Source organism: Alligator mississippiensis, chromosome 10 (assembly GCF_030867095.1).
Source record: "Alligator mississippiensis isolate rAllMis1 chromosome 10, rAllMis1, whole genome shotgun sequence".
Taxonomy (NCBI): Eukaryota; Metazoa; Chordata; order Crocodylia; family Alligatoridae; genus Alligator; species Alligator mississippiensis.
In genome coordinates this window covers 37,337,401-37,349,776 of record NC_081833.1, presented here as the reverse complement: position 1 = coordinate 37,349,776, position 12,376 = coordinate 37,337,401, and the positions used below count along the sequence as shown (strand labels likewise).

Genomic DNA, 12,376 nt, shown 5'->3' with positions numbered 1-12,376 from the left:
ATAAAAAGACAGATTCTGTGATCCCAGATTTCTGGGTGGGGGCATGAGGCACAGTGAAAACATTGAATACCCCAGAATTTGAACCTAGTCCTTGTTGCTGCTAACCAGTGCCTGGCAGAAGAGTTACATCTGTTTGGTCAACCCAGCCACGCTGGCCAGGGGTATATGCTTAGAAGGGTAGTTGCAGCCAACTTCTTGTGTTGCAGAGCCGTCCCAAGGTTTGGCCTTAGCATTGTCTCAGGTACATGATAGGTGCAGGTTCTGTCCTTGGGCCTGTGGGCTCATGGGGGCAGGACTAGCTGCGCAGTAAAAATCCCCAGGCCCTACAGAGCAGTACTTTTCATTGCAACTCTTGATGCTGAGTTCTTAAGGTAGGGCTACTTCTTGCAGAGACCTCCCTTGGGCAAAAGTGTCCAAGGAAGGGAAGGCATCTGTTTTCTTTTGTGGAGGAAATAAAATGAAGAGACAATTGTGTGGATACCTTTAAGAATTATGACAGCTGCAAAGGCTTGCTTGGCTGCAAGCTGAGTGGGTGAGCTGTGCCTAAGAACTTTGCAGGAAAGGCAGCAAAAAGTTTGCAGAGGGTGAAATAGGTTTTCCAGATAGAGGGTATGCTATGCACAATGCATACTTTTTACTGGAGCATTTGAACTGTGATCAGAGCCCCCCATTGCAAACCCTGGGCTCTGATTGGCTACTATGGAGCCATAAAAAGCTGAGGGATGGAAAAGCAGCTGGGGAAAAGCCAAAGGAGAGTACTATCAGCCTGGAGAGAGGGGCAGAGACTCAGGCTCTCCCCCAGCAGAGGGAATGGAGTTCAGGCTTGCTGGGGAGCAGACTTCAGGACAGAGGAGAGCCTGAGTCATCCTAGGAAAAGCTGATTCCCCATCCAGGTTGGAGCTGTGCAGTCAGGGACACAGGTACCCAGGGAAAGAGTGGGAAAGGGTTGGTAAGCTAGCTGGGAGGAGCTGCCTGGTGAGGGACCTGCAGAGGGAAGCCCTCTGGGCTGGAAAGTTTTGTAATACAAGAACAGAGGCCTGCAGAGGAAATCCCCTGTCTGCATGTGGAGGTGGTAGAGGAGAGAGAGAGAGCCCAGAGAGGGAGCAGGCTTTGAGAATCCCAAATCTGCATGGGTGTGTGAGGGCAAACTTAACCCCTAGTGTTTGCAGGAGGTGTATTTTTCAGAGGGAAACTAAAGAAAGGAAGCCTGTTACCTGCAGCGGCTGGTAGGAGGCTTGTTTTTGCTGAGTTACCAAGAAAGAGCAAAAAGTCCACCTCCCCTGGAGTAGCAGAAGCTTTGCCTCTGCCACCTAGTGGTAGATCATAGTTAAAGCTGTATTGCCACTTACTGCTATGGGAAGGGGTGTGTGACCAGAGGGAAATCAACCTGGGTTATGGGTGGGAAACTGTTTTAAAGTGTTATAACCAGGTGACTGTAATCATTGAGGTTGTTTGATGCACATGGGACTATTCATCTATTCCTGCAGTTGTAAATTCTATTTAAATTGTTGGTTTTATTATTGACTCTTAGTATGTGTGTATTAATCTTGATTAATCATTTATTTTCTGTATATAGTTATGTATAACAAAGAAACCCATTTGTTTATTGGACATAAAGTAAATTCTTGGGCAGTGAGGGTGAGGGACACATCTTTCCACAGGGCACCTCAGTCAGCAGACATGCCTGAGGGGGTTCCCAGGGCTACTGGCACTCTGAGGATCCAGAATCCAGCATATCGCCTAGCCTAGCATGCCGGCAAGGGTTACATATAAGTTGACCCTGGGAAACAAGCAGAGGAGAACAGCAAAGAAAGGGACTAAGAGGACTCTGAATAAACAAATATTATCATTCTATAAGCTTAACTCCTTGGTCTTTTGAGAATAACAAAACAATGACCCCCAGCACTGAAGCTGTTTCATATAGTAGGGAAGCCAGAGAAGGAAATGGCAAGGAGCTGGGAATATGGCTTAGAAGAGAAAGTCATCCAATGTGTGATGCTACCACAATAAGAGAGCACACAGCTGATACTTCATTGCTGCTTATGGAGAAGGTGTAATAGTTACAGGAGAATCTGAGGGGAGTCCAGGGTGCCAGACCAGAGCAGGAAGCTGTGCTAGATGAACTCGCATTCAGCAATTCATCTGTGCAATGCAACAGCTGCCACATGGGTGCCAAGCGGGGCAGGCAGGGGTGATCCCTGCTTCCCTGCACATCGTGGTGGGGCTCTACCATGAGCCCCCAGAGGCCCTGATCACTGCTGCCAGCTGCCAGAACCAGTGAGTGCAGGGCAAGAGGGGAAGATCGGGAAGCGGGAGCTGTGCAGGGGGGATTTGCCATGTGGCCCCAGAGCCCCACAACCACTGCTACAGCCAGTGAGTGTGGAGCTTTTTTTTTTTTAAGGCTGGGCTGGGTGGGGGATTGGGGCCAAGCAGGTCAGCTATTGGGGCTTCTCCCACAGCTGTGCTCGGCGCTGGCTGCATGGAGCAGACTTGGGTCCTGGTGCTGACCCCAGCCAGCAGCAACAGCATGTTGTCATCCCACACACAGATCTGGGGGTCCACACCTCCCGGGCAGGGCTGCAAGGCTGTGCCAGACTCCTCCCAGGGGGTGCGGGCCCCTGGATCTGCACGCAGGATGACAACAAGCTGCCGTCCCTCCCCCAGAGCACTGGCATTGGGAGGGACCACAGGGACAGATCGCAGACACTGGCCAGCTACAGATGTAAATATCAGAGCAGTCCTTCTGCCCCTCTTCCCCACCCTCTTCTTAGTTTCTGTTTCCCTGCAAGCCTGGCCCCAAAACATCCAAAACATTTCAGATGGTTTTGTTTCATCTTGGACATGTTTTGGAGCCTTCCATTTCATTTCAGGTTCGGTGGTTTGGGTGCCAAAACGGGATGAAACACCTCCGAAACTAAACAGCTGCCAAAATTTCTCACAGCCCTACTATAGAGAGATACAGCCCACTGTGAAATGCACAGTAAGGAGGAAAGTTCTTACTGTGCTACATCCTTGCATGTTAGGTCCTAGTATTGGCCTGAGATCTTGCAGTGGCCAGAGGAAACTCTGCAAGGGCACATTGAAAACATACCTCAAGAAAATGGATGCCAAGGTCAAGGCTGTGGAGAACCTGGATCCTAACCAACTCCAATGGCAACCAAGAAGCTGCCCATTTCACGGTAAAGCAATTTGCTCTTGAAGCAGAGAAGAGAAAGTAAGGAGAGAAAAAGAAAGAAATCCTGTCTTAAGGCCTACCCTTCCCTGCAGAAATTCCTGCAACTTCTGTGGACAGGTCTGTGGCTGAAGGATTGGACTCTTAAGTCACCTCAAAACCCATCAGAGCTGTGGTAAACATCATCCTTGAACTGAGGAATTCCAGATGTGAATGTTAACATTAGACTTCAAGTCAGCTGGACAGTTATCACTGCACGCTTCTCAGAGGCACAGTAAGTACCTAGTAGACTGATTTAGTGATCCAGACACATGTATCATACATGCCTCTTAAAACCACTTCTACAGGAAAAAATCTATTCCAAAAACCCGGAAACCATTGGGGCTTGGAGTCGAGACATGTAAACTGCTCCATGCAGCTCAGGCAATATTGACAGATGCTGGCTAGACAAGGCAAAAGAATGAGCTGGGAGGATTGCTAGTTTGAAATGTGACCTGCTTAGTAGGGCTGTGCAGAGCTTCAGTCCTGATTTGATTCAGCCAATTCAGTGGCAGAGAGATTTGGAAAGATTTGGCGATTCGGACATAAACACAGTTTTAAATGTTTTAGTTTTTTTCTACATACCTCTAGGTAGCAGGCGGCTCATGAATGCTGCAATGCTGGGGTGGATGGAGTGTCCCACAGGAGTGTGGGGGTCTCTCCAGCACACTCAGCAGCAAACCCAGACGTGGACCAGAAGCACTTCCAATCCACTTCTGGGTCCACTGGAGAGTGCGCAGGGGGCCCCCCTGCACTCCCCAGCTCAGCGACTGGTGCCTCCTAGGTCTGAGGAGGGCACTTGGGGTCCCAGCAAACTTCCGGTCCACCACCGAGCACATGGAGGGCCCCCTCCACGCTCCTGTGGGACGCTTCATCCGCCCCAGCATTGCAGCATTCACAAGCCATGCTGGTACCTCAAGGTATGGAGAGAAAACATTTAATGCTGTGTCTATGTCCAGATCACTGATTCTCTGAATCAGCATCGAATCTTCAGATTCGGATTCGGCCAAATCAAATTGGGGACATTGGCCAAATCAAATCATTGTCCCCTATTTGGGCCAAATCAAATACAGCCCGCTTCACACTCCCCTACTGCTTAGTGAGCATAGGAGGCAGTCTACTGCCAGGCCATAACAGGTTTGGGTGTGTTCAGCAGTCAGCTGCTAGGCTCCATTCTTTTTTGAGCTACACAAGTGCTAAGCCATTACCCCAGGATTTGCGGAGAGCCTGAGTTGTGTTTCTTTGCCCTTCAAAGAAGCACTTTGAGAGAGGACAGCCTTAACTGAAGGGGAAAGAGAAATCAGAGACAGAAATAGAGTATCCTGAGGGCACAGGGTGTGGGCACCTCCTCTGTCTGATGGTTCCTCTCTGGAGAGAGGAGAGCCCTTAGCAATTTAGAAGAGTAGGAGCAAGAAAACACAGGCATTCCAGTTGGAAAGCTTCATCCATCAACTTTTTAAGTGTAACCTTAAAAGGTCATAAAACAGACATAACCCTGTGCCTCATTCAGATATGAATTTTTGCAGTCTTGTGAACTTTCTGGAGTGTACTGGGATTTCAGGGACTGCTCTCTGCTGAAGATATCTGGGATAAATAATTGGGTCTGCTGGACATTGGGTACATCTACATGAGATATTTACTGAGCAGTTGACAACTAACTGCGCAGTAAATGTCTCAGCATCTACACATGCACCCCTATTAGGACGCACAAAACTAATAAACTCTGCATCAGGGTAGGACTTGTACCCTGCTGCAGGGTGGGGTTTTTTGTGCACTGTAGTTCACATGTAGAGACTGAGCCTACTGGTTGTAGCACAAGGGTGCTTCAGTGTGGGGGAAGCACTCTTGTGCCCCAGCCAGCCTCTCCACAGCACACTGAGCACAGTTGGAGCAGCCCCAGGCTGGCAGGCTGACTCCCCCCCGCTCGCTGTCAGCCGGGGCTGCTGCAACCTGGCTCAACATGGTGCGATCTGAGTGCACATGTAAACGGCATGACTGGGAGCTTCCTATGAGTAATAAGTTGTGGAGCAATAAGTTCTACAGTTTCTTGCTGTGCATTAATGACACCTGTAGATGAGCGCATTATCTGTGTGATCCTTGGCAAGAGGCTTCATCATTTTGAATCCTGGTCTCCCCTAAGTCAAAGTCCTTAGTCTTCCTTGTATGTTTTTCAGGGTACTGACCCTCCTTGTGAGTGGATCCAGATCCTACCACAAAGAAGACCTTTATATGACATTAAATAAGAATAATTCCACCAAATACAACATAAAGACTTTTTTCCCTCATTTTCTGAAAGCATTTTATTTTAAAACAAGAGCTGTTACAGAGTTTGGGTCCACTCATTCTCAGGTTTACAGCTTATTTAATTCTGGACATAACATTGAAAAAAAAAAAATGGTGTAATGATAATTAAATTGTAGGGGATCTATCACATTATGGGACTGTCTTCTGATAGCTCTTTAATTATGTCAGCAGGATTTTCTATGTAAAAGCATGACAGCTTTTTGTACACTTCACCCATGCTCTTGATTTCCCTCAAGCAAAAACTGCACCATATATAACAGCTCATGCTGGGGTGTCATAAGCAGGGATCCTGGCTTTCTGTTTAAAAAAAAAAATAAAAAATTCTCTGATTAAAAATCCAAAATCCACATTTTTCCATGATTACAATGTAACGCCACTCTATATTTAAACACCTAGATATGGATATGTTTGTATATGTATCAGTTGAACACAATGATTCATGGATCGTGGCAACTGTCAATCCTCCTGGATCATGGTGTATGCTTGAAGGCAATCCAGACCTTTGATGCATATGCCTGGGCAGGAATCTTTTTTTGGAGGAGTGGAGGCTGATATATTGAAATTTTTACAATTTTAAAGCAGTTTGGAAGCCTACCAGTGCCTAAATAATTATAATAAAATAAATTTGAAATACCTATACTTTAACATTTTCATTTTGGTTTTTTTTATCATGGAAATACAGAGCCCTGCCCCCTTCACTCAACAGGACATGGGTCCAGCTCTGGCTGTCTTGGCCACTACTTTGTGGTACTGAGCAGCCCTGACATGCCAGTGCCATGCCCCTGCCCATGCCATTTCCCTTCACTCCCAAGCCATAGCCGCCCCCCCCCAGCTGATGTCTCTCATTCCTGCCGTGTTGGAGGGTGCCTCCAGCTTCCCCCTCACCCCTAGGCCCCATCCAAAAAAAGAGCATCACTTAAAAAAGCATGCTCAATGCCTCCCAGAGCAGGTGTTCATTTCTTCTGACAAACGCACTCTTTAAACCTGCAAGCAAACTTTACACGCTGGTAGCAAAACACCTACAATCTCTCCTGGCTTGAAAAACAAACTGTTTGGTAGCCTGTGACTTGAGCCAGGTTGCTGGCTAGTTAGCTTCCAGAAGTCCCTAGTTGCTGTCTAATGCTTGAATGCCCTGAGTATAAGGACCTTGTGCTGCTACTTAGTGGTCAGTACCCCGAAGTAAGCAAGTGTGGATGGGGTGGAGGCCTGGTGGGGGGTTACAGAACTGTTAAAGAGCCTATATCAGTGCTTCCCAGCATGACCCCATTTCCTCAGCATAACCCCATTTCCTCAACATGGCCCTAACTCCCAACCTGCTGCCTCCCATCATCCCTAAGTGCCCCTCACTTTCCACCCACAGCCCCCTGGCTTGGCCAGTGCCCCTCACTCCCCACGTACAATCCCCCACTCCACAGCCCTGCTGGTGTTCCTCACTCACAACTTGTGGCCCCCTGCCCCCTCCCTGCTAGAGGGAGCCCCCAGCTACCAGGGCTACTGGACCAGGGCCTGTAGGAAGTGACATCTGCTGTAGCTGGAACGAAGCATGAAACACCACTCCCCTCACCCCCCACCCTGCCCCACTCCCTGTCCCCATGGGTGGCACAGCCAGAGTGGAGCCTGTGGTGCAGGGGTAGGATGCGAGCTGCTCACTGCAGGCTTGGGGCTTCCGGTCGTGCTGCCCTCCCTGCAGTACGAGAGAGCAGGGAGACTTGATGACACTGCTGGGAGCCCCACACTGGCTATGCTGCCATGGCAAGGTGCCCCCTGTGCATCCAGCAGCAACAGTGATAGTGGCACAGAGTTGTGCCCTGTGCTGCTGCCAAGTGAGCAGGGGACACCTCACCATGGTAGCGCAGCTGGTGCAAGGCACCCAGAAGTGGCATCAAGCCTCCTCGCTCCACTTTGCAATGGAGGCCCCCTGGGGAAGGGCAGCAGGGCAGGGAGCCCCGAGCCTGCAGTGGCCAGCCCACATCAAGTTTTATGCCTGTGTCTATGTACTGCACCATGTCCCACTCTGCCATCCTACTGAATTCTCCAGAACCCACTGAGGGAGAAGAGAGTTTTCAGCTGATTCACCTGTGCTACCACCGCAGTATTCTGTTACCACAGCTTTGCTAATTGCTGGGTTTTTTGCATTTCACTACCCAGAAGGTATTTGCACCAGGCAATGCTGCTACAAATAAAGCCTCACTGAAAGTTTACACAGGTCACTTTTGCAAAGAAGTACATGATCATTGCACCAAGCCTGCTCTCCATGCTTAGTTTGATACCTGGAAAGCCAGGAGAAAGCAATTGTCTCTTGGTTCTGCCGCCACTGCTTACACCCAGCAGCAAAGGACAACAATATTGATATAGTTTTGTAACATCACACCCATGCTGCAAGGAGTCAGGTTGCTAGGGGAGAGAATTCTATGAGCAGAGAGCCGTTTTCTGCCTGTGCAATAGATCAGTAGTTAGAAACCTGATTTGTTTTAGCTACAAATGGCCAGATTTTTTGAGGGGCCAAGTTGTGATTTTCAAGCATCTTCACCTGCCTATCCTGGGCTTTTAATTAGCTATATACAGATATAAACTGGGCCTGATTTTACATGTCCCCATTGGAAAACTGGGCTCAGAGCTGTCAAGAGGTCTGGCACCAGTAAGTGGCAATTGTTGTCCAACAAGCTTGAAGGAGTCAGCAATTAGCTGAATAATATTCAGGATAGAACTTGGTAGCACAGAAGTATGGCAGAAACAGGGTTCAAGGTGACAGCATTCAATCTGAATGCAGCTCGGCTTGGTTCTTTTTAGCTGGACCATGTCAGAACCCAGTAGTTGAGTGCCCATGTCACAGTGGAATGTTTCATTGATTTGATACCTATAACACAGTGGAATTTCTCGCCACAGTGGAATTTTCCGCTATGGCAGAAAACCCCGGTGCAGTAAAAGTTCCCGCCAACTTTATGCAAATACACGCACCACCATTGGCTGGTTATAATTATTCATATTTGGTGACTAGCGATTGGCTTGTTAGTCATATAAAAGTTAAAGCAGTTTCCGCCCAAGTCGGAGAACTCCACGCACATCTCGGAGTGAACTTGGCGGACTGATCACCCACCAACGACTCCCCATCGCCGACCGTCCCGACGTACCCCCGTGCCCTGCCGGCCCGATAAGCCGTTCATGTCATTTTGTCTGACTCGGAGAGCTCACGTTTGCAACTGTAACCTAAGTCAGTTCTTCTTCCTGCGCTGTGTACACCGCCGGCGTAAGTAAATAATCTCTGTTCAACCAATACGCTTCAGTGCCTAATTCCGCTCCATCGGTCAAAAGTACCCGCCTGCCGTTTCGGGGCTACTGGCCACAGCCCGGCCTACCACTCGACCACCACAGACCACAGCAGAGAGTGGAGCAGGCTTGTCCAACATATGGCCTGTGGGCTGCAATGCAGCCCGCCAAGGCACTTGCTGTGGGAAACGAAAGTAAACACGGTTTACTTTCGTTCCCACCCCTTGTCCCTCCCCCAGCCCCTCAGCAGCTTCCTAATGGCTGTTGAAGGGCTGGGAAGGGGACAAGGTTGCCGCACGCACTACATCAGCTTGACGTTGCCGACACGGTACGTATGGGAAGAGGAGTGCAGACCCAGCCCGCCTCCTCCCGTCCCCAGCACCACATGGGGAAGCCACTGCTTCCCGGCCCAAGCGACTCGCCACTCCCCACCCGCAGGAGAAAGGCAGCCTGGTTTGGCCACCCAGCCCTGGGTCGCTGGCAGAGGTGGAGCGGCGCGGGCAGGTGCCTCCTCCCGCCAGGCTGTCAGCATTGGCCATGCTGTGCGGGGCGGTCCTGGGCTCGGGCGGAGCCTGCGCTCGCTGTGCCCCGAGGTGCCGCCTAGCCCCAGCTCTGGCTCCCTCCAGCCCGGCGGGGTGCAGCGATGCAGACCTGTGGAGGTGGCGCGGTGGCTGGGCTCACCCTCGTCTGCCTCTGCCGCCTCCTGACCGGCCGGGGCGCCACAGGTAGGGCCGGGCCAGGGCGGGAAGATGGCGCCTCCCCCGGGGCTGGGCTGGTGACTGTGGGCTCCCGGCACCTGTGTGTCGGGGGGGGGGTCCCTGCCTTTCACAGGGGAGGGAGGCTTGGCTCTGACCCCCATCTCCTGGGGCCAAGGCTTTAACCTCAAAGCCTGGTCTTCCCTCCTGGGAGCCGGCTGTGCCCACGTCCCAGAAGCCGGGTACTGGAGCATTACAAAGGCAGGCAAAAACCTCCACAGTCTGCTCTAATCTGACCGTGAGGTAAAATTCCTTCCTGACCCTAAATTTGGTGATCAGTGGGGCCCCGAGCAGAGGGGCAAGACCAGGGCTCAGCAGCGTTTTTTGGGCAGTGCCAAAAACACCCACAGTCTTGACTTGTAAAATGTTAGCGTGCCAGTGGCAGACAGCGGGGGAGCCACGATGGGCTCTATCCTTGTTGTGGCAGCACAGCCCTGGCCCTTCCCCTGAAGTCTGCCTCGAGGCACACGTGCCAAGCAAAATGCCTGTGTGTGCTATGCTCTGGCACCCATGGAAGGGGTTGCCTACCTCTGGACATAACCCTCTAGCCAAAAACCTCTGGATTTGGTCCCAGAAGGACCATTGGCACACCCCAGTCAAAGTCCCTAGCCTTGGCTGTAGCCAACATCCAATACCTCTGAGGAAAACTTAAAAAAACCCTGGCACATATAGCAGAAAGGGGAAGAGTGGTGGTGGGGGCAACCAGCAAAGCCCAGAAGCATGAGAAGTATTCATAGTAGAACATGGGCATAGCTATGCCTAGATCATTTTCACTTCCTGCAACTTAGTTGGTGGCAAAGGTCACGTGACATCACTTCCTGATGTGATACCACTTCCTGTGAGGTCTTTGAATATGGCTCACCGGCCCACTGGGTGATAAAAAGTTTGTGATCCAGCCCCATATTCAAAAAGGTTGGACACCCCTGGAATAGAGGAAACTCTCAGGACTGATTCAAAACCATTCCTTCGCCACTGATGGGAAAATAGCATCTGCACTGCTCTTCCACCGCAGCCATGCTTGTCAATAAAAGTGCTGAATAAAATCTATCTAACTCATTTGTAAACCTGGCCATTAACAAACCATTCCTCTGCTATTTTTTTGCATTTTACCCAGAAGTTATAAATCCTCTCAGTGGCTCTATGCCTTGGCCCATTTTCCTTGCATTGTTTATTGGTCCAATGTAAACTTGTTTAGAGAGAACTTTTGCCTACCTAAAACATAACTAGCAGGTAGGCTGTAGGATAGAAGCCAAAGTTCATGCCTTCAAAAAATCAGATGTCCACTGAATAGTTAATAGCTTCATAGCGTTGCTGACTATAAAGCACGCCTTGTACCATTTCTTTAGCTACTTTTCCACCAAGGGCCATTGACTTTATGTATATGACTGCAGTGCCAACACACAGAACAGCTGCCAAGAAAACCAGACTGTAGACAAGGGTTTGGTATCGAGCCAGAAAGCTGAGCGAAGATGCCAATGGTATATCTGGTATTTCTGTAGGCATCCTGGCTCGGTTCATTTCTAGGGATGTTGTGCTGATAAAGACTGAAGTGTCTGCTGGTGAAATGGATTCAGGAATGGACTGAGAAGAATCTTCCTTTTGTACATGATATGAATGGTTAGAGGTGTTATCTTCACCCCTGGAAGCAGAGTCACTACCAACCTGTCTTGTATTATCTCTGTTCTTACTGAATGAACTAGTTTCTCCTTCAACAGAGGAGTGTGTAGTGAGTCCTGTGACAGCAACACTTCCTTTCACACCATCTGCAAGTGTCAGAGTGTAGCTCTCCATCACTCTTCCCATCAATGTAAACTCTTCAGCAGGCTTGCTGGGAACAGATTTTAGTAGGGCAAGTGTTGTCTGGAATATGGTACTCCCAGAACTGCTTTCAATGGATGGGGCATCTGAAGTAAATCTTCTAGGAATAGCATCTGATTTGTCAGTTACTGGACTTACTGTAGCTCCTGTGGATTTACCTGTTGATACTGTGAACCTGTCAAACCCTTTCATGATCCACGTAGGATCAGAATTAAATATATTGGGAACAGTGCCTGGCACATCAGATATTGCACTTGCAGGAGATCCTGTGGATTCTTCTGTAGATCCTATATTGCTCTGAGATCCTGTCATGACCAGTGTAGAATGTAAAATAAATCTGTAATGGTCAGTGGTTGGCGCATCAGCTTTTCTACTTATAGAAGGTTCTGTGGATTCTGTAAAACTCTCAGGCCTTCTCACAGCATATGGAGTCAGTCCACTGAGGCTGGTGTCTGGTGCATATGTTGGATGTGAAACAAGTCTCATGGAAACCTTGCTGCCATATGTAGCAGGCTCAGAGTATGTAGCAGTGTTAGTATCTGGAAACAAAGAGGAAGTTTTTGTAAAGAGCCCCATAGCTTCTTGTGCAAGCAATATGGGAAAATTTGTACCCTCTGCCCTTACAGTAGAAACATTTACTGCCTCTGAAAGTGTTACGCCAGCTGTGTGACTAGGAGAATCCATGGGCCTGGTGACACAGCCTGGGCCACTGGTTTGTGTTGCAGAGGACATGACACCTCCAATAACTCTCTGAAATATGCCTGCCTTTTCTTGTGCTGATACAAAACTGATGGGATTTGAAGGTGAAAGAGTTGGAGGGGCATTCTTTTGGTCAAGTTCCCTGACTCTCTCCTTCACCCAGCTGTCCTCTGGATTTGCACAAATCTCCCTGGACTTTTTAGTAACAAATCTGAAACAAGAAAGGAAACAGCAATAATCAGCAGAAACAGAAAAATCACATAATTTGATTAAGAGCAAAAAGAGTAACTGGATCAAAAGTCAGTTGTTCGTGAGCTCATTT

General features: G+C 49.2%; 1 protein-coding gene and 1 long non-coding RNA gene across 11 annotated transcripts in view; one reads left to right on the top strand and one right to left on the bottom strand.

Moving 5' to 3' along the window:
• Nucleotides 1–751: 751 nt before the first annotated feature.
• LOC109285744 (uncharacterized) lies at nucleotides 752–5,471 on the top strand. Its single transcript, XR_002093573.2, has 3 exons — nucleotides 752–920; nucleotides 2,871–3,446; nucleotides 5,386–5,471. It is a non-coding gene; the product is annotated as an uncharacterized LOC109285744 (long non-coding RNA).
• A 10-nt stretch (nucleotides 5,472–5,481) lies between these two features.
• CCL22 (C-C motif chemokine ligand 22) overlaps nucleotides 5,482–12,376 on the bottom strand; it is a 31,929-nt gene continuing 25,034 nt past the window's right edge. For 9 of the 10 annotated variants that reach the window (XM_059713673.1, XM_059713675.1, XM_059713676.1 and 6 more), the window contains one exon: nucleotides 5,482–12,265. In XM_059713673.1, the coding sequence (XP_059569656.1) occupies nucleotides 10,810–12,265 (1,456 nt within the window). In that variant the 3' untranslated portion in view covers nucleotides 5,482–10,809. The remainder of the gene's footprint in view (nucleotides 12,266–12,376) is intronic. The other variant, XR_009455218.1, reaches the window with a different exon arrangement.